Source organism: Pieris rapae, chromosome 15 (assembly GCF_905147795.1).
Source record: "Pieris rapae chromosome 15, ilPieRapa1.1, whole genome shotgun sequence".
Classification (NCBI taxonomy): Eukaryota; Metazoa; Arthropoda; class Insecta; order Lepidoptera; family Pieridae; genus Pieris; species Pieris rapae.
The window spans coordinates 1520330-1543358 of NC_059523.1; the positions used below are offsets into that span (position 1 = coordinate 1520330).

At 32.1% G+C, this 23029-nt stretch overlaps 1 protein-coding gene across 4 annotated transcripts in view; it reads right to left on the reverse strand.

Annotated features, from left to right (window-relative positions):
- Positions 1-23029, reverse strand: part of LOC110995071 (synaptotagmin-7) — a 249537-nt gene that overhangs the window by 6093 nt on the left and 220415 nt on the right. Inside the window, exons 6-11 of one of the 4 annotated variants that reach the window (XM_045631353.1) lie at positions 13359-13367; positions 9280-9405; positions 8229-8405; positions 6051-6131; positions 3849-4017; positions 149-361 (exon numbers count right to left, since the gene is read on the reverse strand). In XM_045631353.1, the coding sequence (XP_045487309.1) occupies positions 149-361; positions 3849-4017; positions 6051-6131; positions 8229-8405; positions 9280-9405; positions 13359-13367 (775 nt within the window). The other 3 variants (XM_045631356.1, XM_022262043.2, XM_045631354.1) reach the window with 3 other exon arrangements.

The window sequence follows — 23029 nt, forward strand, 5'->3', positions numbered from 1 at the left end:
GTTCTGTCCCGCTCTAACACGTATTGGCCGCACCTTATATTACGAAATCGTGTGTTAGGTTTATTTTCGTTACGAAATTTCTTGATTTAACCGCCGCGGTCAAAGCCCGAGGTAAGATCCTATATGAATTACAGAAAGGTGTACATACCAGCTAACAATATTCGTCCAATCAACTCATTCCTGCCAATATTATCGAAGTCCATAACCTGGACGTCCAGAGAACATTCCCTGATCTTCTCCCAGGGTACATTGAAGGAGAAGGAGTCGTTGAACACTGGGTTGAGTGTGCATTTAAATACTGCAGTTTTGCGTTTCTCTATACGCTTGTCCCCGAATTGGAGCCACACCTTCACGTACGGGTCTGAAAAATTAAGTAAATATTTAGTAAATCCTGACCTGGTCACATAACTTTCGGATTTGACACGGATTTAAACAAAAGTCTAGAAGTCCTCACAATTCATTCACAGTGCGAGCCAGTGTTAAGAGCCCAATTAAAAAGTCCATTGGTGCACAGCTGGGGTCTTTAGCGATGAGAGTCGTACGCCCAAGTAATTAGACCTTCTTAAATTATCTACATATCTATATTTTAATTAAAATAATGATGTTTTGATATTAATATCATTAACATTATTAATAATTATAAGTTATTGCAAGAATATGGTAGAAAAATGTGTAAGGTGGTACAATCGTTACTTCTCATATTCTTCCACACAGTGGCTCGCAAAATTTGTCCCTAAAGGAATTTTACATTTTACATTATTTGTTATATGAATTGGTCAATTATTATATTGTTTGTAACGTATATATTATATATATCATATTATACATAATTAAATTTATATCAACTATAGTGTCTCACGGAAATAATCATTTATTGAATCAATCACAATCATACAATCTACCAGGCTGTTTTAAATGTTTATTTTAGCGCTCCTGTACTTGAACCCCATGGCTCAATAGCACTCCAAAGGGAAAAAAATAAAAGAAATAAACATATTTTTGCTTGTTATAGTTTTGATATCATTATAAATATAAAGTATCTAGTCAATTTTGATTAAATTCAATATTTTTAATAAAAAGGGAAATTATTAACCTAATTTTTCACTTTAAATTAAAAGAGTTCTACGAAGTTGTAGCTACTCCATTAAAAAAAGTTTATAAATCAAGCAGTCGAGGAAATTTGATACCAATTAGATTGTGGCACAGTTTATTGAAAACAGTTGATTTTGAAAATGTTATTGGTGTTATTTTTAAGGTTATCATAGTTTATATGTTATTTTAATTTTAAAAGTAAAATATTTTTATGTATAAGTTTATTTAAATTTTGAAATCGATATTTTTAAATAAAATCATCTGCGCAATAACAGTTTTCGTATACATATAATAATAATTAAACGCAATTATAATTCTATCATCTCATTATTTTAGGGTGTGCCCTTTTTTGGCCTTCTCCAAATACCGCATTTTCTGTCCAGACTGAGCTGTTTCCTTAATCTATCTGGTCTATCCACCTTGGACACAAGTTTAGTATTTTCTTGCACCACTATTCTGTTCCTCTACTCATGTGCGCGCTGCTACCTTTCTTATTCTTCTTGATGATGTATTCTCCTTGAAATACCTGTAGCTTTGTATGCTGCCTTTAAGTGGTCGAGAAAGTTTATGGTCCATATGTTAGTACAGGTAAATATATATGCAAAATATATCGTATAAGAGTCTAACTGTATACATACGTCTTTTACAGATACCCAACTGTTTAATTTGTCCTGTGGCAGTGTGATAAGCAACGTCCATATTTCACAGGCAAATTAAGACTTCGGGGAAATAAGAATCCTCACGCTAATTTATCGTCTTAGCAATTTTATTCTAGCGACGATTAAAAGAACAAACTTTTTAAATTATCTTAATCTCGTAAAACATCTTCCTAAAGGCGAATCGTAGAAATGTGTTCTCTCTGCATCTTCTACCGCTTCCATTGTTTTATTAGAGATTTACAGTTTTACTATTATTTTTGTTCATGCCAGCAAATATCTTAATCAATTTTTATTTATCTATGAACGTCAATATTTAAAAAAAGAAGTGTAGTCATTGTAGTACTACAGCTAAGCTCCTCTAATTAAAAAATGATTAAGAGAGAAATTAAGAGAGACGGAGACTAATGCCAGTTCTTCCCACTCGTATAATGTCTTTTGAAGACTGTTAGTAACGAAACAACGCATATAATTTTTCTATATATTTTGGAAACAGAAACGATTTTGAATTTAGAAGTTCAAATCTGTGGTCAAAAGGGCCGTGCGCAAATTTGGGCCTTCTGGCCTAAATAAAAAAAAATACACGCAGTTATTAAATTTAAAAAACATTCCGGAGATTAACACTAAAAAATATAATCTATGTTCACACACGTCTTGATGATGGCGTAGGTGCAAAATTGTTTCTCCATACATTAAAATGTTTGTAACAAGTTGGACGGCTAAGTCGTTTATTGCATTGCTAAATTACACCGTACGAGTTTGTGGAATTTTCTAGGGAAATATATGGTAAGACACTTTAAGTGGGGATATGCATTACTCAACACAGTGAGACTGCTTGGGGCAGACGGATGTGGTTAGTATGCATCCTACTAAAACCCCACAACGCCATCAACGTTCATGGTTCTCAGAGAGCTCTTTAGCAGCAGATCTCTGCATCTTAAATGTTTGATTGAAGAAGAATCCTACCTAAACCAAAGTTTTTTGGGAAATTAATTTGCAGCCGATCCGGGTAACTTCTTAGACGTGGGTGACGGTCGTTTACTACCATCTGTTTGCTTTGGATTTCATCCAGGGTTTCTCTTAATGCATATTTTTATGGGGAAACGCGTTACATATAATCTCGCGGTACGGTTATCTCATCAGGTGAAGGTTAATTTGGGGATAGCTTACAGCAAACACCCGAGGCAGGACGTTAACAGCGTAGTTCAAATCTCGCCACGCGATCAGCCGTTTAAATCACTATAGCCAAGAATGATGTGTGCCCATCGGCAAAGGGGAAGGGGAGGTTGAATAGAATGCTTGCAAGGATTTCATCATCAGGATCATTTGAAGAAGTTTTCTTTTGGACGCATTAATCCCTTTTACCTCGCAGAAGCGTCTGCGTGCACAGGATTACACAAGGTGATGCACGGTGCAAAGTTTCTCTTAACCCGTGCCCCAAACCTATCTAAACTTACCTCAACACAACTTGAATACCTAAATTACCATCAAATATGTAGGATGTTTAAATATACGAATTTCATTATTTGACCACAAAGATTCAAAAAAAAATGTTATGTTAGTATATTTAAAAGTAAAAAACATGTTTTATGTTAAAAGTTATCACGCATCGAATATCTTGGTTCATTAAGATCAAATTAATCGCGTAACTGGACGGAAAGCCATTAATTACGAACGGATATCAAGTTATGCAAAGGTCGGAAATTGATTTATTAGACATATTCCTAATGTACATTGGTAACATTGATGAATTTACTTCTGCATGTGAGGAGGCATAGTATTGGGCTTAACGGCGTAGCAAAAGGCACCGGGTGTCACCTTTTTGGGCTGACTTTGTCTGAATTTTTACTTTGAACTTCATTGGTCTCTCAACTTTAAAAACTTTTTTCAAACAGAATTTATAATATTTGTATTTCAGCCTTCTGTGCCTGACACATATGATTGTTGGGGGTCTAATTCCGGAAATCTTAGAAGATTTCACCCTAATTGCGTACTTAGAAATAATTATTAATTTAAGAATCTAACGAACTCTCAGGGTTGTGAGTTCGATGAAATCAAAGGTCCAATAGCAAAGGCAAATAGAGCGGATATCAGACTCACCAGATTTTCCATTGATATCCTTCGCCTTGAGATTACGAGCTTTAAGCAGTGTCAGAGTTAGGACGCTGTTGCTGGGATGGTAACACAATGACGTCAGCAGCTCACCACACTTGTCTTTGGCTGGAGGTTTTAATGCCTTCCAGAAAGAAGGCTTTTCGCTGAAGTCAACCTGAAAATTTAGTCCGTGATTTAAGTATCAAAGGTGTTTTTATTTATTTACATTGTTTGCATCAGAACTAAATTATTTACAATAAACTATAAAAAGAATGCCTAAGCGATCTCTTGGATGCAACTATTGAAACAGTAAAAAAATAGATTGTATAGCAAGTTTTTTTCTGTAGCTTATTAATGATTTTAACTCTATACATACATACATAAATCGATATTTTTTAACATTTTCAATTTGCATTATAAAACAATGTTATTTCTGTGTTAAGACAGCCGTTGTAACAAATATTATTTAAACGCCAGTCCACGTCTTGTAATGATGTCTTATAGTTTGGGAGTAAGAGTACATAAGGACAATTTTTTTTTTCTGTGTGATCTTCGGAATTTTACTGTTATACGATTCATAGAAATACGATGTCGGGAAAAACTTATTTGCATTCCCAGATCATTTATTGTAAGCCTAAGGCCTGTTAAAAATTGCGTAGCAAATGTTACTTAACAATTAATGTTCGATTAAATTTATATAAAATATCCTATAATAACATCGTATGATCATCCGTAAACCAACCAACGTAGACAACAAAACTTAATATTCTTAATTCTTCTTTTCTTCTAAATTCTTCTGTCGAATGATTTTGGTTTGTTTTTATGTACATATATATATATATGTACATAAAAACAAACCAAAATCATTTATAAGGCTATATATATATATATATATATATATATATATATAGCCTTATAAATATTTGGCTTAATTTGACTGTATATATATATATATATATATATATATATACAGTCAAATTAAGCCAAAATGTTTAATTAATGTTTATCAAGAGTTACATTTTTACATTCTTAAAATGTTTATTTCTGCTTGACAACACGGACCTTTGACGTTTCGAAATAATTCATAGTCTGTGAAGCGTCACTTACGCATTTTAATTTCTCGCCATTAGGTATTCTATCTATAACCCAAAATATTTTTTTATAATTTTGATTCTCTATACGTCGACTTAACACATATTATAATAATGTATCCAACATTATTTGTCTTATTTGTGGGGTACAATATATTGAACACCAGATGGGACTTACAGATGGCCTACTATGTACAGTGTCTTCTTTGTAGCTATAGAATATGTGCGTCAGCGAAGGCCTAGGTTATTTGCGATAGCAAGGGCAAAAACCAGTCTGTTGCATAGATCCCTGTTATCAAAGACCTATACTGAATACTGTCTTCGACATTATCGAGATATTTATATGTTGGCAGAGCGAATTCACAGTAGCGATATTGTGTCTATTATGTGTTTAGTATTATATGCTTTATTATGTTTTATGTAATTTTTCTCGACATTATCGTGTTGGCTGTAATACTATTGTATGTATTTCTGTAATAAATAAATAAAATGGATAATATTAATATATATTATACTTCAACTTTGTTCAAGTAAGTTATTCACGTAAACATAAGACTTAAACTTTGGCTGAACTTTCTAAACCTGTCAATGTAATTAGACCTGCGTTGTTTTGCTCATCAATTTTCACAGGCATTTAAAGTTTGTCAAAGTTGTTTGTTGAGATAACTCAATAAAATAAGGTTATATATTCAATTTACTCAGCAGTATTAAGGGTATTTATTTTGGATTTTAATCAGAGTTGAATCTCGAAAATACACTCTAAAAATAGTGAAAGTAATAATACCAAATTGTAACATTTTTTGTATAAAAGCTAGCGGTATATTGTTAGAATAACATTTATATTCGAGCTGTCAGAAACAGAGAGCTGTTACAGTCGTGCCAGTTATAGTAATATTGAATAAAATCATTCAATAGTACATAAGCAGAAATGTGTCCCACACATGACAGGTGGTGCAATGATCTGCAGATACAACTTCAATAATAGAGTATATGAGTGCGAAATTCAGAAACAAATATTTAAGAGTAAAATCACTAGCTAAATTTCGTTTCTGAATTTTACGCTTATGCCCAGTGGGGCATTAGAACATGGCTCCTGGTCCTGGGACTTGAAACTTACCTGACAAAGAGGAAGGAAGACCTCGCCAATGGAGTCGTCCCGTGAGAAGCGATCGTAGTCGAAGACGTGTAGGTGTAAAACCTGAAATATGATTGGAAGGGACGACTTAATATTATCTTAATATATATATTTCTTGTGTGCGTGTGTATGTGACTGAACTCCTCCTAAACGACTGGACCGATTTAGACGAAATTTTTTGTGTGTGTTCAAGGGGATCTTTATGGGAATGGTTTAGATTCACAATTTTGTCCGCTGGACAATGTTTTTTTAATTAATTTTCAATTTATTAGTTGTTGTTGATTTTGGAATGTTTTACATTGGATCCGACAGACGGCGCTACCATCGCAGTGTCAAATTTTAAATAATATTCGAATTTTTATTTTAGTCTGTCCCGAAATTTAAAAAAAGTTTTGTTATCATTGTGTTATATCGTGTGTGACCATGTGCTGGATCGTTAGATATTGTCAGAACATTTGAATAATAATTTTTATAAAAATGGCTTATTAAAAATTGAAATTTTGAAATTAAAGACGTGTAGACAGGACAATGTCTGTCGGATCCGCTAGTTTGTATTATAAAATATTATGTATCAGCATCTAAATTAGTGTTTCCCAACATGAAGCCCACGCCCCACAGGGGGGCTATTTGATTATTAAGGGGCTATTCAAAAATTTAGTAAAATTACTTGTGATTTTCATTACAGTTCTTTCATTATGTTTTGAAAATTTACTACGTTCCTAGTAATTTCTTCCCAAAATCAATTATGTCTCTTAAGTAAACAATTCAACTTTTTAATATAAATAATGATGTATATGAGGGACTGCTACCTTGACTTATTTACTTCTTTTAATTTAACGTATGTATAAATAAGGCAATAAGACATTAGCGAAAAAATAATGTTTCTGGCCATAAAAATTTTAGAATAGGCGTGGCACAAAATGTTGGAATACACGATATAAATAAGTAATCTTATAGCAATTAAACGAAATAAAAATCAGTGGCGCTACAACCTCCTTAAGTCTGGGTCTCAACTTTCTTGCATCTGCTACAATGATCATTTTTCAATCTAAGTAGATCACCTACTGTGCCTCACACACGCTGTCGACAATCGACATTTTCGGTCTAAGACATGACGGCCTCACGATGTTTTCCTTCACTTTAGAGAATGCTAAATGCGCACATAGACAGAAAGTCCATTGGTGCTCAGCCGGGGATCGAACCTACGACCTCAGGAGAGAGGTCGCACGCTGAAACCACTTGGCCAACACTGTTCTGATAGCTTATATCAGTAACGATTAAATTGTAAGTATTCTTTGTGTTCGATAGTTTTAATCTAGAAATAACAATAACTTGTGCTTTATACTGTCAGAACTTGATGTCAAATTTCTGTGTTGGTTTTTTTCTTAATAGGCAAAGTGATCGAAATGAAGACAGAACATTGATATTAATATAAATATTGATAGACAGAACTATTAAAAAAATGACATTGACCGGCGACTAATTCTTAAAATGAAATAAGATATTTCTTTAATAACAATTCAAGCAGCTTCAAGAAAATTCAAATTTCCGTTTAACTCAGAGAGGGTGACACCTGATTTCCGTATGAACATGAAACACAAAGCATTTAAACTTTCCCTTTGAAACGTTAAAAACTCAACTTCATCGTAAAGTTTGAGCAAGCTGGACCTTTTCCGTTTCGCAGACGAGTTAACTTGAAAATCTTGCTTCAACTAGTTTAAGTTTTGACCGCGTTTTGAGGGTTTAGAAAATTTTACCGCTAGTTACAGGACCAGACATTTTATTCAATACATGTTATAATTAAATCTTAATATATATAAATCTCCTGTCACGATGTTTGTCCGCGATGGACTCCTAAACTACTTAACCGATTTTGAATTAAATAGGCACACCGTAAGTAGTCTGGTCCAACTTAAGAGATAGGATAGCCTAGATCTTTAATTATCCGGCTTGCCTTAGACCCAAAAAGTCTATGGCGTGTCAAACACAGAAGGCTGATCACCATCTTTTCTATTTAGACAATCAACAGATTCCAAAATCTGAGGCCTAGACCTAAAAAGGTTGTAGCACCACTGATTTTTTATTTTATAACACGTTTTAATACAATAATGAAAAAAATTTGTGACAGTATGCAACCTTGTAGAACAAAGGCAATCTTACCCTGGCCTGTAGCTTCTGTATTGGAAATCCCTCGAAGTAGAACGTTTCATTCCATCGCGGGTTCAGGGTACGTCGTTTGATCTTTGTCTCCAAGCGATGTTTCTTGTCAGGTAGAAGGGTGACACGCACGTAGGGATCGGATGTTCCGCTAAGATCCTTGGCTGGGAGCTCCTTACCCTGAATTATATTGATAAATTTTCCTCTAATTCGAATTACTATTTTAAAACGAAGAAGGAAGGTGATTTGCGAAGAGTAGTTGGCCCTCAATGGATGCATAAACCTCGAAACAGAGAAGAGTGGAAGTCTTTAGAGGAGGCCTATGTCCAGGGACAAGTTGTATCCGATTTATCATTAGTATTTATTTTTAGTGTTATTTTTTTAGTATTCCACACTTTTATGTTAATATGTAAATACAGCAAAAGGCTTTTATTATTATTATATTATTTAATAGTTATTAGCAAAAATTATTAATAATATTTTAGCATAGATATCTTTTAAACAAATACACAATACACGTAATACACAATAACATAAAAGCCTTGTCTACGTAAAGTTTTATCTTCAAATGGGCAATGATAAATGGTCTTAAATAAAATATAACTAAGGAAAATGGTTGGGTTTTTTGCTAATTGCGAAATTGACGTTTGGGACCAAAAGTAACGCAAAGATTAATAAGACTACTACAAGAGAAATAAAATGGTATTATCAATATTATATAACACAAAACAAAGATGTCGTGATCCTGTAATATACCTATTGTTTAAACAAAATATATCTGTATATTAGCTGAACTTATAATATAAACGTATTAAGTTTGTTAAACAAAGAAATTATTACAATCTTGTCCGTCATAATTTAATTTATCCATTTATTTTGTTAAAAAACGTTTATTAATAAAAACTGACTGACTTGATTGTAGTTTTATATTTATGACATGTATGTATTAACGAGGGATTGTTTAAATTAAATAAATAAAAGATTTTCTTTACCATTTAGTACATTCTATTGATTTTTTCCGCTTTCTTCTTTATCTGTGGAGAGAGATTTTTACCTGTATAATCTTCAAAATCAGGGTTGTATTCTGAAAGTCGTACTCCAGCGAGAAGTGAATCTGCCCCACATTCTCTGAGGGCTCCGTGTTATCGATATACATGTCCACCAGGGATATAGAGCGATTCTGCAGGAACGCCATCTGTCAGTACGTGTGCACGATTTGTATCGGCAATACGGTGCACTGATTCTCAAGTATGCGATATATAAAGTCATTTATAATTTACGCTTCAAAAGTGGGGTTTGATTAAAATTCATATTCTAGTCTACTCGACCTGTATTTTCACTAGATTAGGCACTCTGGTTACAGAAGTTATACTTTTTGTAGCCTAAGTAGAAAAGATTTTGAGGCGTAGGCTATGTTTTTCTCTCTCTTATACAATAAAGTTCCCCTTTGACATGTTTTAAAAGCAACGCTTATATTATGCTTAGTCTATGTTAACTTGTCAACTTCATATAACATTCCTAATAATATCAAAGTAGTGCATCCTCATAGTTAACATAACTATCGTATTGGGAAACTTAGTTGCATACATTTATCGTATCGCATACTTGGGAATCAGTACTCCGTTGAACGAAAATTCCTAAAAATTTCTCTAAACTAAATATGGTGCTGTGTTGCCCACACATAAAACTGGAAAATAATGTTAAAGTAAACGAAAAATGTATGTTGTTGAATAAAAATAAAACTTATTTTGTAAGTTTGTAAAGTTACTCTTGACTATGTGAAAATATTAAAAAAAATTACACTAAAAAGTAAAACCTTTTTGGGAGTCGATTTTTTTTCGTCGTGTTGCAATGATTGCCTTGATTAATCTTGAATTATTCAACAAATTAATTAGCTAAATATTTAAGATAAAAGTCTAATACTACTCTATACATCTAATATACACAAAAAATAAACTAATTTACTTACAAACATGGTGTCTGAAGCTGTGTTTAAAAGCAGACAAAACTATTTATTTATGAAAAATCTCTATTTGTTTGTCTATATAATAGAAAAGCCTAAGAATAGAACGCATAGAAAAGCATAAAATTCCATACAAGTAGAAAAATGGCGTAAGTACTTTAATATATAAATAAATACTAAATTCACTTGAAAAAATCTTCGAATATAAGTAAACAATAAACTGGCACATCTGCCTAAAACCAGAATCGAAAACAGGCGCAAAATATAACCTTTTTCCGAGCGAGTTACAATAGCTTGCCTCCTGAGATACGGGAAATAATAGTGGACCCGCTTCAAATACGCTTGCGAAGTTTTTGGTTGATGCATTTTGATGCAGTGACAGCAACGGTTGCGTCATATTTTACTTTTGATATTTTTATTTTTGTAAGTGAAATGTTTATGAGAATAAACTTCTTTAACATCGTCCTATGACAGAGCTACCTCAGTTGAAATTAGACAGGCTTTAGCAGGCTATTTCAGTATATTAATAATAACATTTACAGCAATTTCCCTTCTATTATGGTTCATCATAATATATAATCTAAACACATGCCTAATATCTCTACAAAATGGGCCCACATTACTCAATGATTCAAGAATGATTACCTCTCAATTATAACAAATTATATTAATAATACCATATGAAAGAAAATATAAATCAATTTCCTTTTATGTATGAATAACAGTATCATCATTTTCCGTTACGTTTTCTGAATTTCATTCTATAACATTGTAAAGGAAATGGAAATGTTAAACGAGAAGTGAAACGTTGCTATGATCAATCACAATAGAAAGAAAACTTTATTATATATAATTAAAAACTGTAATAAAATTTACATCTTGTCTAGCAGCTAGTCTCTGCCATTTGTAAAATGATTAGTTCTAGCAGGAATGAATACTACATATATTAATTTTGTATAATTTCGATTTAAGCTTTAGAAGATTTCTTAAGATTGTTAGTGAGTATAGTTTTGAATTGAGACCGTAAATTTTGTTTGTGAAATGTGAAAAAAGTAGTTGAAGTGGGCTAAAGTAAGAGAAAAAGCGTTGGGGGAAGAACGTGCGTGATATTTGGGTAGGTTTCCAATAATGTCAAATGTCACACGTCATCGTTCGTTCGTTCAATTCGTTCGATTATGATTGGTCAATGTCTCGTACAATCGTAGAAACTCGACATTCCGTGTCACCAATTCAAATTAAACGTTTGTTTCTTTTTTTCCATTCCCGTTTGTTGCGTGCCAAAAGCGTAGGCATGGAATTATTTAAAAAATCTGATAAAATCCTGTGTGTGTTAAGTGATACTCGTATGTAAAACGTAATACTAATACTTTAAAAATCAATTCTGAAAGTGTAAGTATAGTATGTTTATTAGTGAACTCATAGTGTTGAATTAATAATCAAATAAAACTCGTGTTATTACTATATACGTAATAGTAATAAATTATCCTAGTGGCATAATAATTAAACAATAAAATATGAAATTTATTTGGACATCGCAATGTGTGTGTGTAAGTGATTGGGCTAGATCACAATTAAGGAAAAAACCAATCTTGTGTTGAGAAACCCTAACAGAGATGAAACATAAATTATATCAAACAGTTAGTGGAGGTTCTAGTAAGTTGTCAAAGACTAAACGATCAAAACAAGTCGATAAATATCTTTGAAACTGTACAAACTTCATATATTTTTAAATGAAAACTAAGTTATGAGAGGTTGTCTACAATAAAATATTGGGTATAACGCTAAATTTATTGACAACTCTGTCGTCTTCGTACCTTTCTGACTTATTGTGTTTACGCTGTGATGCTAGGAGACAGAAGATTAAAGTTTAAAAGTCCCAATTACATTCATATAATTTATTTACGCTCAATTCTATGTTAGATCGATTATATCTTATTCCTTTGAAGGAAATCAATTTCCTTTTTAATTTAATTATCGATCATAAAACATTGTGACCTGTTACCCACTGTTATGATCTATTTATACGATCTATATATAATTTTAAGAGCTTTAATGAAAAAGCACTTTTAAAGAACTAATCGGTCCCGCTTATCCAACTCTTTACCTGAGTTATCGCATAAAAAATGCGAAATCTTTCGAGTCCACACTTACATAACGGTTATAAACCGAAAATGGTAATGAATCATAATTAGCATCTTAAACTCGGCTATCAGGTCGTTGGTCTAATGTTGCGAAGGCCTACATACTAATTAATTAGTAAGCCACCTATTTACACAAACGAAAATATTAATACAAAAAATAACATTACAACAATTTAATGTCAAACAATAAAGTGTTTAATGAAATGGCTGTTAGTTGTTTGTATATTAATTGCATATTGTGGCAAGTTATTTAAAATAAATTAATTCTGTATTAGTAATATAGCAAACTGAAAGCGTGCTCTAAGAAGCTATTTCTAAAATTCTTATATCATTATATAGGCTTAAAGTATATGTATATAAAATATATAAAAACGCACCCAAACAACAGGTTTTACTAAATCCAAGTTCGGTTCAAAGATACTTTATTTCTCATAGAATTAAATTTGCTTAGCGAGAAAATTTAGAGTAGGTTAGTTATATACATGTGTTATGAAATTATTTGAAGATAATATAACAATATGTACAATATTATTTACAAATGTATTAATTACACAAAAACGTCATCTTATTTCGTTTCGTGTGATTTTATTTCTTCCATTTAAACTATATTATTATTACAATTATTATTCACTCAGTAACCAGAAAAATATACAATTTTCATAACAGTTTGTATTTCACACTGTTTTCTCGATCAAATAAATTTTAAAATCGTGAGACAAATAACATATTGTAATTGTCAAGTAATACAACCCGGTATTAGTTTAATTAGTTGTCACATATGCTCTATACATTTGTGCGAAGCCAACATTTAAGCCGATATAATTGTTAAAAACTACTTACCTTCGAAGATAATTCATCACTCAAACGTGAATTAAAAATGCGGCATTACACACACAAAAAATGACTGCAAATATCGATTAATAACTGTGATTAGTGCTAATCTAAAACTAAACTATTTTTAGTGACTACTTTATATTGAAGCGTTAATGTCGCCATTTTTAAAAATAAATCTAATTGTTCATATACAACCTCTTCTACCTACCATTTTTGAAGGAAGCATGGAAAGAGGGTCCATAATTTAGAATTATGCAGATAATATTTGCAACCACTAAACACTGTCTGAACGCGTGAATAATACTCAATGATTTCGTGATGGTTCAATTCTTTGGGTATGGCCTGGTTTTGCTTGCATTACTCATAATGACGTTGTATGGATTAACACCGTACTTATTGAGAAAATAAATCATTCTTATATGAGAACGCGTAATGTTAGTGCCTGGTATTTCACCATGCCTACTTCTAATAGAAGGCAATTCTTTTATTTATTATTATCATTTAACTATTAATTACTTAAAGATGTCACGTGGAACGTGGCGTAATAGTTGAAGCTCCTAACAAACATTCTGTAAAACAAAAAAACTAAGCGATTAAAAAGAGTGGCAGAGAGTTTCTTCTCTTCCCTTATACGCTGGCAGTAAATGTAGAATTAGAAGGATTTAATATGTATTTATTTCTTGACGTTCACACTTATACATCAACGAATAGCATGTTTTTTTTTCGATCTCCCTCCCTTTCTCTCAATAGGTCTCAATCACTCTCTTCTTTTTCTTCGTTAAAAACGCTGCACATCTTCGTGACGTTGCTTCCGTAAGAAAATTACCATACCATTACCATAAATTTCACTTCAAAAGAATTCAATTCGCCTACGAACTTGTAACGATTAGTATTGAGACAAAATCTTTTAATATCAGGCTTTGAAAAGTAATATTTTAATATTACCCTGTCAACGTACGTGTTATATTTAGAACCTTCAGCTCAAGTGACTAGCTTATTGAGGAAACGATGAATTATTTATCACGAGGTCAGAAAAAAGATTTCAAGTATGAGTACCCTTTGAATAATACAAACCTTTTTTGTTTGTTGAGATTTTATATTCATGCAAAACTTTCGAGATTATGAAAAAAAATCTTTGAACCCTGTAAATATTCCTGCATTTGAACATATATATAGGTGAAATTTTACATTGTAATATTGGAAAAAATTAAATGATTTTATATTAAATATTTTTTTAATTCTGTTATAGTGCTATTTCGTTTCAATTCTTAAAAGGCCGGAAACGCACTCGCGGGACTTCTGGCATAGAGAGTGTCCATCGGCAGCGGTATCACTTTGCATCAGGGGGCCTCTATGATGCATGTATGCAACACTTTAATTGCTCTTCGTGAGCGTTATTAAAATAAAATGGCAGCCAATAATGCCAACTCATGTTCCCTCTAGGACCAACTTCCAAATATCCCTAAAAATGATAAATACAATAAATTAAAAATACATTCCAGTAGAATAAAATATATGTTGTAGATATGCACATTTTACACATTTAGGTGTATTCATTAATGATTATTTCTATATATAAAAAACAAAATAACCTGGGCTATTGTTTATGGCCAAGCTTTGAGTTTACATATGGTTTCGTTTGTTGGTTCGGTTCGAGGATTATTGTAAATTTTATAGAACGAGCGTTTGAAAAAAAGGTCCCTCTAAAACCCCTAAATAAATCTGTTGACTGAGTTATCAGGAATAAATTGAAATAGAAAAATGACTATAGATTTTTGTATGCTAAACTTTAGTTATCATATACATCGTGCTAATAGAATGTACATAGGTAGGGCACAAATTGTATGTACTGACTATAGTTAGAACTATAGTTCGAGCTGTCAAATTGACAGCTGACATTTGACACGTACTTGGAATTAATACAAGAACGAGTAGGTCTAAATTACTAGACGTAACTATTAAAAAAGTCGGTTTAAATTAACGATCCTCTTGTGAATAGTGATAGTTGTATAATTGCTGAGTCAGCGTTAATTTTACAAGTACAACTTGAAAAATGGGAACAATTTGGTTGCGAAATAAAAAATATTTATCTACTAGTACTGTTCTATGATTTGCATTGCATGCTATATTCTCTTGGTAGATTTAAACTAAAATATCTTCGCACGAAGGATCCGTGCATACTTTAATTTTAAATCCACGTTTTATAATCACACCGAACAGAAATAGTCTTATTGGATGTGTTGTGATATTATTGATAATTGTTAGCATATTACATATAACTCTTTGCTCAAATAGTGTGCAGTGTTAGCCTAGTGGCTTGAGCGTGTCTCTCTGAGGTTAAATCTTCAAATTACTGCATTATTTACTTCCTACGATAAAACAAAGAATCGGAAGGAATCGTATGTCTTAGACCGAAAAAATAGACGGCCTATTAAGAAATATATATACATAGAATTATAGAAATCTTAAAAGTCAGGCCTTAAAAAAAACTCGGACCTCAATTGTAAGACTTGTATCATTTACTTTAATATTCAGTTTTTTATTTCTTTAAGACTCAAACGCCTACCTTTTCCATCAAGCGAATACTAGTAACTCCTACGAATCGTGTGTTGCCAATAAGTTGACTGTTAAAGAGAGGGAGTCAAAAAGAGGGAAGATACAAAAGTCCTTCACTCTTTGAAACCTTCTTGTAAAAGGCCAACTGGTTCTACTTATGTCCAGATTGGGATTGCATCAATCAGGACCATTAACCTCCTCAATAAATATATAAAACAAATTACCGGAAAGTTTGAAAAGTGGGGCAAATAATTTGAGATTTATAAAATCTTTAAAGAATTTATATAATAGAAGTGTTATTACACTGAGTATTTGACTAGAAAGACTTTAATTTCTTTTAAAAAAGTTAAGTTTATTAATAATGTTAAGTATATTCTTCTTTTCGCAATGTGAAGCCAAAGCAAATAAATAATGTATTTAGTAGGAATAGAATTATATGAACTATGGTGGAGGCCTCTCACAACATTACTGTACCTAACCAAGGTCCTTATTGTAATAAAGTACGTGTCACGTGTAAAATATTTACATAAGGAATGCAATAAAGATTTGAGTTTGAGTTGGAAATATGGTATCCAGGTGTAAACAATCCATTTTTACCTTCCTCTTAAAATCCAATTAATGTAACAGAAACTCTGATATTTTAGAAAATATTTTCAAAGGCGTGTTTTCTTTCAATTTAGAAGAATTGACACAAGATATTGTTGCCCGATATTTGTATTGTTAGGTGGACAATTTTATAAAAATAACAAAATTCTATGAAGAAAACTCCATTCAATTTACTGTCACATATTATAAGAGAACGATAAATTGTAGGTATTAGGTATATATATAGCACTGGAAAGTACGATTTAAAATTGAAGAATTGAATGCACAGACTACTAGTATTAATAGAAAGTGACGTTAAATGATGATACAAGACAAAGTGTACCTTGGTATCACAAGTGTTGATTTATGTTTCATTTATAATATTTGTTACAATTCGTAACATTTTTAGAACAAATAACAAAACACACAAAAATTATAACATATGCAACGGGCGCGGGCCAGCGATCTCTACCAGATACCATATAAGAAAAAGAAACAGAAAAAATACTTTATGATATCAAGTACAAGAAATACATAAACAAATCTTTAAAAAATGTAAACATGGATTTTCGTCGAGAAAGACTCGACGTGCGATGATGAAAGTCAGCTGTAGGTATTAATCCGAACAACTTAATGGCGGATATCCTAAACGAATTGCCTAAGAAGGATTACCTGTGAATGGAATATTGCTTTTCTATCTAACGATTAGTTATGTAACAATTTAGATTTACTATCTATTCTTTATAACAAAAGACTCAAGAGCAGTATTGCGCATTGTGAAAGAAATTTTCTTTCAATTTGAAAAGTGCCTTGGCCAGTTGGATTCTAATTGAAAATGGTTTGAATTTCAACAATATTTTCATAGAACGTGATATTCTGAAATACCTCTAGTGTGACGTGTGTAGGGCTGCCACAAATATTTCAAATAATACAGACACAACAAACAAACAAATTATTGTGTTTTGTTTTTTGAACATAACAAAACATTGTAGAAAATTGGTTATATAATCAGACATGGATTTGACCTGCACAGCATTACGATAAATAATGAGTTGATCGCGGGTGGGGCAGGCAAACTTTTCAATTGAAATTGTTTCAATAGATCTTTATAGTTTCTGTATAAAATCGTTCAAATACTTACTGTTTACAGTATCTTAATTAAAAACAGAAAATTATACAAATAATTTTAACTATCCTTTCTCTAACGCCCAAACCCAATAACCTATCTCAACCATCTGAGATCTTAATCCAAATATTGATAAAAGTGTGGCAATAGCCAATCGACGAATTGTAATAGCCATCTATCGATACAAGCTATATAGACATATTAGGTCGGATGGGTCGATGTGGATAGACCTTTGTATAAAAAAGACAGTTCATCTGTTCCAATATCCTATTTTAAGATTTTATATGTTTTAAACTTAGACCTGTATATTTTGATATTATTAACCGTACAACGGTTTTTCTATTTTATTTAATTTATTTGGTTTATATTGATCATCAAATATGAGTGTTCAGAGCGAAGAGATTGCATTCTATCCGTCGCCAAAAATGGATTGTCTTCGTAGGGATTAGTTATTGGGATACAGATAGGACATCGATCGAATGTTATGGTCTGATCTCGGATTGTGTTCAATATCAGATTGTGGATTTATTATTGGGTTCGGGTTTAAATCCTTTTTTCAAGCATTTGCATACATGCAACTACAGTCCCAGGCCATTTGTAAGTCGCATTGTGGTGTAGAAAGAGATACTCGCTTTGTAGAGCATCATCTCTGCCACACGAAACATTAATAGTCCGGTATGTATTGCGGATGACAAGGGTGACATAGTCAGCGCTATACGAAGTCGAAGCTAAACGAGTATCTCTTTCTAAAGAACGATGGAACTTATAAATGGCTGGATACTGCATTTATTTGAATATTATTCTAGTTCATGTATTTATTTTACCACACAGACCGGTCCCGTTGATACACAATTTTATATTAAAACTAGCGGATCCGACAGACCTTGTCCTTTTCACACAAAATAAATATAAATAATTCTCGACTTCATTTGAATACATAACATTTCATCAAAGTCTGTCCAGCCGTTTAGGTGTTTGATTACGAATACAGGCATTTAAGATTTATATATATATATATATATATATATATATATATGCTATATATAGATAAGTTAAAATAAGCCAGGTACCGTCTGCAGCGCCATCTGCCAGGCTGATGAATCTAAAATCCAGTGCGTCGCCTAAACGCATGCAAAAAGTCATTCAAATCGGTCCGGCCGTTTAAGAGTTCAGTTTTCAGACACACAGGCATTCTTTTAGGCTGTTAAACGGCACCATTTAGTTTAAAAGATGGGCCGCCTGCAACAGATGTATATATAGTTGGAAAAAACCATGTGACGATCAGCCGATTAAAAAATATTATCGATCATGGAAATAAAAATATGTATTTCGAACTAAATTATTAATCATTATGCCTCCAAGTACATCAGAATTTTCTGATATACCTTAATAAAGCGACCCAAACCAAGCGTTAAAAGCTCAAGCAAAGCCCTACCAGTAAGCTTATCAATTTTTCCTACGTTACTGGTACCCTTATCTAAAGTACCGATTGACATCCACAAAAGAATATAGACACACTTTTGTGACCTCAACATCGTCATTAAGCCGTATCTATCTGGTTCAGTATCTGAGGAGCGTTTGAGAGAGAGAAAAAAAAACATAAGTGCAACTCACAGTGGTATAAATGAACCCTTCAGAAACAAAGTTTTTATAATTAATCATATATAAATTAAACATTTTCGCTATCTAAATGTATTAATCTTTTCTTTAAAAACACTATATTTTAATGATATTTTTTTAATTTGAAAGTTTAATATAAATCTTTAATTTTGCAAAAAATAAAACAATGAAAGTTTGAAATTCTATAAAATTAAAAAGTGGCAGTAAAAAGAGGCTGCATAATGCCTCCTATCTCATTTTCTCCCACGTCAAATCTTATGAATTTATGTTTCTGTCTCTTTTTACCGTCGCTTTATCCGTTGCTTCCGTTTTGAAATTACAACGATTCTTTTTTTCACTTCAAAAAAGTTTCACTTCAAAAAGGTGAATAATATTAAAATATATTACGTATATAAAAAATAGATAAAGCAATATAAGTATGTGAGTAACAAAGCAAGTGTAGATCCGTCTACCTAACCCTACGGGGAAAGGGAAGTATAATAATATATAAATAGATAGATATTAATTAGAATTGAACTGTTAAGATACTTAGTCATAAATGTTGTACGTTATCTATTTCTCGATACAAAGGAAGATTATTTTCCTAACAATGTTTGTAATAATATTTCTGATAAAGGGTTGTCATGGGCCATAAATTCTAATAAAAGGGTAGTGTGAGAATGGACTAGCAAGAATCTTGTTCCGTACAATATTTTTTTATGTATTTAAATTTTTCAAATAGGAGATTAAAAGTTTGATATATCTGTGATAATGGGAGGGGCATATTCACAGTTGGACATTAATATGGAAAGGGCCAAGAGAAAGAAGGGAAAGAAGAGGGTTTCAATCGACGTTACTGACGGTAGCTAGATACAGGATACATAGAAAAACAAGAATACAAATGTTAGCTGTATATTCCACTGTTGGAAATTATACGGGCATTTATTATTATTATTACAAATAATAAACAAAATTTTTATTGACCAATTTGTTTGTACACTGGCTGATTTCACAAGAGTTGCTAACTATATTAACAATGTCATAAGATTTTAGTGATATAAATATATTTTTAATGTTTTTTATAATGGATAATTCGTGTGGGTTAGTCATAAAATGTGTCGTTCTATCCAATTATAAAACTGTTAAGATAGAATAATGCTGTGAAATAAAATAAAAAAATTAGCGTGAAAAAGTTAATAATTTCACAATTTCTCTTTAGTCATAAGTCACAATATATTGGTTTCATATATTCCAATTTAGTAATCATCAGAGTGAGATTCAACGTCAATCATTCTTAAATCTAGTTTCAAGAGCTGTCAAGCCATTTCTTCTGTATCAATTTGACATATTTGGCAGCGTTGATCTGTGACTGGAGAAAACTCTTTATATTAATTGTATATTACTCTTTATAATATATATGTTATGAAATGTTATGATAGATATTGGTTTTTATTGTTACTTTCGTTAATCATTGAGATACCTTCTATTAATTTAAAGAAGGTATCTCAATGATCATATATAAAGAATCAAAATTTAATTTGTTTTATTTTGATTTCATTTCATTGTTTGAATTACTTAACAAATAAATAAATTGTGATTTAAAGTGAGTGGCTATGCACCCCGCTGCATTTAAGCTAATTTATTTATTTATTTATATTGTATTATTTGTTGTGTTAGAATGAATCAATCTAATAAATACTATACGATAATTATTCGCGTATTTTGTGCTCGCAATTTACACACATTACCCCTCTAAGCCTACTAATGACGATGTCAATATCAGAGTGACGATATATCTCTGATATTTAGATAAAATTAAAGGCTTTATATTTCAGTCCATTCCAACAAGTTCAAGTACCCAACATTGATTTATGGCTTACATTAGTGGAATTCGATGTAATTCCAAACAGACATTAATCATTCATAATATTAATTATCCCGCGTCAATTTGGTCTCGACGTTTTTACGGTAAATGATACGTTTAATTCGATTGGAGAAATAAGAATTGAATTCCCTATAAACAATCTTAATATATACATATATATATAAATCACATGTCACGTTGTTTGTCCGCGATGGACTCCTAAACTCCCGAACCGATATCAATCAAATTTGCACACCGTATGCAGATTGCTCTAACTTAAAAGATAGGATAGCTTACATCTCAATTTATTCCCGCAATATTATTTTTTGCAAATATTTTTGTTTATTATTTGATACAACTGTAACAGATGGCGCTGTGTTAAAAGTGCCAACGTTTCACATAAGTTCTCGTACCGTTTTCCTTGAATAGTTAAATACTATGTAATACAACAAAAACCTCAGCCACAGCAATCCTTGGCCGAGTCTGCTAGTAATATTATAGTTTGCAGCAGGTAATTAAGAGGTGTCGGTGAAGGAAAACATCGTGTGGAAACCGGCTTGCTTCAGACCCAAAAAAGTTGCGTGGTGTGTCGGGTACAAAAGGCTGTTTTTTTAGATATAACAGGGTGCAAACGGGCAGGAGACTCATCAGTTGTGAAGTGAAAGCGCTACTCATGAACTCTTACATTACTGGAAGGCTCGCTCGTTGCGTGTTTTTAAGAATTGGTACGCTCTTTTTGTAAAGAACCCTAAGTCGAATTGGTTTGGAAATAAAACTTGCCTTTTACAGTAAGAGCTCTCTTCTCGGATCCGAGTGGAGCGGGCTCATAGTAGTGGTGCCGCCAACTCGGGACCTGTTCATTTTGTTAAACCATTGCACTCCCTAGCTCTTGTGTGCCGACCTCTCGGATCCGATTTTTTTTTCTTTTAATAAAAATAATAATATACATTCATATTTACTGCATCAAAATTTGCCATAAAAAGATTTGGTTTCCGGCTACTTTGTATCAATTTAAGCATTAAGTGTTAAAAACAATGACGATAACGAAATAGGTAGAGAAATCCCATGCCCAGACCTAAATGGCTGTGAGGTTACTGGTTGTTTAGTGGGTACTTAAACTGGGGTACTAAACCCTGAGCCATAAGTACCTATAATACTATAATAGTGTACTTATAATAGTATTTATAACACAAACGAGTTTCATATATAGCCATTACCATAGATATTTATCTAACATTGGGGCTGAGATGATCAAAAATCCGTCTTCAGAAAAGACCAGTATTTTAATTAAAAATAAAATATACTATCCAGAAAATTAAAAATACGAGAAAATATGTATGTATATAAAGAATACATTTGTGTAGTTTTTAATATCCCGTAGAATAGGGCTTGGAGCAGACACCTCTAATTTATTAGGATTGTTACTTAACACTGTGCACAATGTGACAGGCACAGAAGGCTGGTAGTTCTATAAACAACGGCTAAAGGGATAGACCCAAGAGTTCTACCGACATTATTATTATTAATGTTTACCAAGACATAATTAAAAAGACGATTTTTCCGAGTCATTGTTAGGTAATAATAACTTCTTAAACATTGAATTCTCGAAGCGAAGACAGAAAAAGTAAAAAACTAATAAAACTTTATCCATTATGGTGATAAAGGAAATTGGCACACAATTACCATTTTACGAAGGAATTTTTTACTTATTTTTTAAAGAATGCGATAGCGTATAGATAATTCCTAGATGAGGACGATCTTATTAACACATTCAGTGCTCTTTTCTCGGATCCGTGCGAGCGTCTCGTTCATTTTTTAAAGCCATCCCTTGCACTCGGATCCGAGTATTCAGCACTCGATGCTGTATATTAATTTAATAAAAAATATTACTTAAATTGATAACGATTTCCCAAAATGTATAAGTTTTCAACTATTTGTAATTAACTTTTATGGACCTTTACGCCCTAAAACTCGATAGGAATTTGTATAATAAAATTATAGTTCAGTGTATTTAGGACTATAATTGGTAACTTGAAGGTTAATTTGCTCACTTCGAGGGGATGCAGTAAATTCGATAATGGGCTATGATTAAACTAATCATCGTTGATGAGGCAGAGACAAAAGCAGGCCCAACAT